The sequence below is a fragment of the Stegastes partitus genome, unplaced genomic scaffold (assembly GCF_000690725.1).
Source record: "Stegastes partitus isolate 25-593 unplaced genomic scaffold, Stegastes_partitus-1.0.2 Scaffold53, whole genome shotgun sequence".
NCBI lineage: Eukaryota > Metazoa > Chordata > Actinopteri > Pomacentridae > Stegastes > Stegastes partitus.
The window spans coordinates 439,096-442,162 of record NW_007577784.1 but is presented as its reverse complement, the minus strand read 5'-3'; the positions used below and the strand labels follow the sequence as shown (position 1 = coordinate 442,162).

Below are 3,067 nucleotides of genomic sequence, written 5' to 3'. Positions count from 1 at the left end.
CATTTTTAGTATAGTCTCTCTAAAGTATTTGATTTTGACTGTTTGCACGAGGAAAATGATGCAGTCACCGGCCTCATCCTTCAACAGGGTAACAAACGAGTGGCTTTATTGTCAGCGACTTGTTTATTCATTTACAGAAACAAGAGTGAAAAACGCTGTTAGCCAACGAGACGCTTACAGTCGAGAGTAATTCTGAAAGTGACAGTTTTGTAGTTCAATTAAAAAAAAAACAATTAATTTGCTGAGGTGTTATAAATGTCTGTGTGAAAATGAAGCAGGCGTTAATGAGCCCGACGCCTCCTCTCATCGCTTGTCTCTCTCTGGCTGCGTCTAGGGTCGGAACCTGATCCCGGCGGCGCCGGGCAACAGTCGCCTGAACTACACGGTGCTGATTGGAGAGACCCCCTGCATCCTCACCCTGTCCGAGAGCCAGCTGCTGTGTGAATGGCCCAACCTCACCGGACAGCACAAAGTCACGGTCAGATCACGACGTCGACTTCCTGAACTTCTCCGTCCTTTGTTGGCGTTCATTGAATGACAGACATCCTTTGTCGGTGTTGTGGGCTGAGACCTTCGTGCTGTTTCCTCATATGATTCTGTTGTTTAATTACTGGGGCAGTTTGTTTTTTTTGCATAATCTATTCAAAAAGCAATTTATGAAAGAGCAACATAAAGTTCACCGGCTGTACTTGTTATATCTGCACTGACCCAGTAGTTTCTGTTTGTGAAATAGGAAATAAAAAAACACTCCAGTGCGACAGTCCCAGCCCATAATGTCTCTCTAACCTTGTTGCTCTAACCTCATGTCTGTTGATTTCTTCAGCAAACCTGTTGCTGAATAAGAAGGAAGTTACCTTGATCAGACCCAAACTCTAGCAAATGCACGAATCTAAAAAGCTGCACACGCTGCACCGCCGTCGAGCTAAATCCATTAAGTCTTTTTTTAAAAACGTCGGTGCTCAAAGGGAAACTCGTTCACTTGTTAACAGAATGTACTTAACATGACCGCAGCCAACCTTCAGGTCCGTCTGCAGATGCAAACCCACGTTTCTTTGTGTCCGCTGAAGCGTTTTCACGTCGGCGGCGGTGCGGGCGTCAGCACTTCTCTGCTGCAGGTGCTGCCGGTTTTAGATTTGAGAGTCCCTCAGTGCCCTCTCCATTATTCCTGTATTTTTTTATGAGCTTCACTTTATAATGTAGCTCACCCTCAGTGAGTCCAGTCCTCTGGTGACAATCAGCTCTAATCAAAGCAGCACTCGTCCTCGCTGCTCCGTCATCATCTCGTGTTTTGCCCCCTTTTTCAGAAAATTAAGTCTCATATGTTCCCAGAATGTGTTTTTAAAAGCTTCGGCTGTTTCAGTGGCTGTAGTTGTGAATGAGCGGCTGCTGTTGACGCCACCTTCAGGAAGAAGACTCTCTGTAATTGGCGGCGTAGAGACAAAGACGTGAATGAGCGTGAGACCAGGACTTTCTATGGCTTCCAAACCTTCCTAAGAATCATTCCACATGTAGATATCACAGAATTCACAGACATTTTAACTCCAAAATGATCCAAAGAAAGTCGTGCATCATTGAGCAAAGCTAAAATAAGTTCGCCTCTTAACATGTTCTATGGGAAACCAGCCATTTGCTTCTGTTGTTTCTTTAGCTTGACTTAACAGCAGTTAGCTAAACCCCATCCACTCCTACAGTCAGCTCATGTACTATAAGACGAACATTGTGGTTAAATTAAGATTATTTATTGCTATCAATTCATTTATTAGAGCAATAAATCGAATAACGTCCCAGAACCCACAGGGAAGTAATTCATCGATTGTCAAAATATGTGTTGATTCATTTCCTGCCAGCTGACTGTCTGACCAACAATGATGCCAGTGGTAGAAACAATGTGCCTAAATGTACAAATGTTAACCGCTGAGCCTTAAGCAGGACACTTGTGGGCTCATTTTTCACAACAAGACGGTCTATAGGTCTATAAGTAGACAGAACTCCAAAGTGTGTTTAGATCGTTATAATGTCCTAAAGTATATTGATAAAAAAGTTAATTTTCTTTGATATTTATTCATTGAAATGTATTTAAAATTAATAAATAAAGATCTAAGTACCCACAGGAGCTACTACTGCTCGAAAACACAGTATGTACTTTCACTAAACAGAAGTTATGGTTTATTTTTGCTTTTTTTTTTTTTTTCTAAGTAGAAAAAAAAGTGATTTTGAAGCAACATTTCAAGCTTAGATTTTGTGTAAATTTTGCATCAAAACTAAACGCGATGAGCCAAACTTTTGTCGAATTCTCTCTGTTCATGGACGATTTTTAAAGACAGCATCCCCTTCATACCCGTCATCGCATTCATTCAGGGTTCAGAATCTGTATGTTACTGTGTCGCTGTCAAGACTTCTTAAAACCCACAGGAGACTTTCATTTATTTTATTTTATTTTTTTCCTTATTTTGATCTGAGAGTGCAGCAGAATAATTCCGTCACAGGTTGAACTTGCCCTCAAGCTTTCCTCTTCTCCTACAGGGTCTTGACTTTTGTCACCTTTTCGACCTCGCTTGAGTTTCCAGGCGTCGTTTAGGAGTTGTCTGTTAGAGGTCGTGGCTTTTTGCTTATGGCAAGCCGATAAGGGCGCTTTGTGTCAACCACGGGGTCGTATACCAACTTCTTATAGCGATTTTTTTTACACAAATAATAAGATTTCTGGTCCAGTTATAAGACCAGAAAATGAATTAGACCTGAATGAGAGCTAAATTATGCATAAACACCAGTTTATTAGTACCCGTTTAGCATGCCGCCTGTTTATGTCCATGACAAAGCTCTGTCAACAGTGCAGCTCTGTCCTCCAGCTATGCGGAGACATAAAAGGTGGTTTTAAGAATAGAATTGTTTCTCCAGGATGCCGCTGATATGAAGACACTAAGCTTGTCTCTAAGCTCTAATCCTGGAACCTGGTTTTCCGTCTAAACCTTTCTGATGTGCAAATTTCGTCCAACTCTCGGCAAATCCGAGTTAAAGTTTTTTTTTCTGAAAGTCATGGTCACATCATCGTGGAGTTTTTTTTTTTTTT

The 3,067-nt window shown here is 41.4% G+C and overlaps 1 protein-coding gene across 1 annotated transcript in view; it reads left to right on the top strand.

Annotated features, from left to right (window-relative positions):
* The window catches only part of LOC103352827 (plexin-A1-like), a 271,387-nt gene that overhangs the window by 204,990 nt on the left and 63,330 nt on the right, over positions 1-3,067 (top strand). The window contains 1 exon segment of the mRNA XM_008275498.1: positions 335-478. Coding sequence (XP_008273720.1) covers positions 335-478 — 144 coding nt within the window.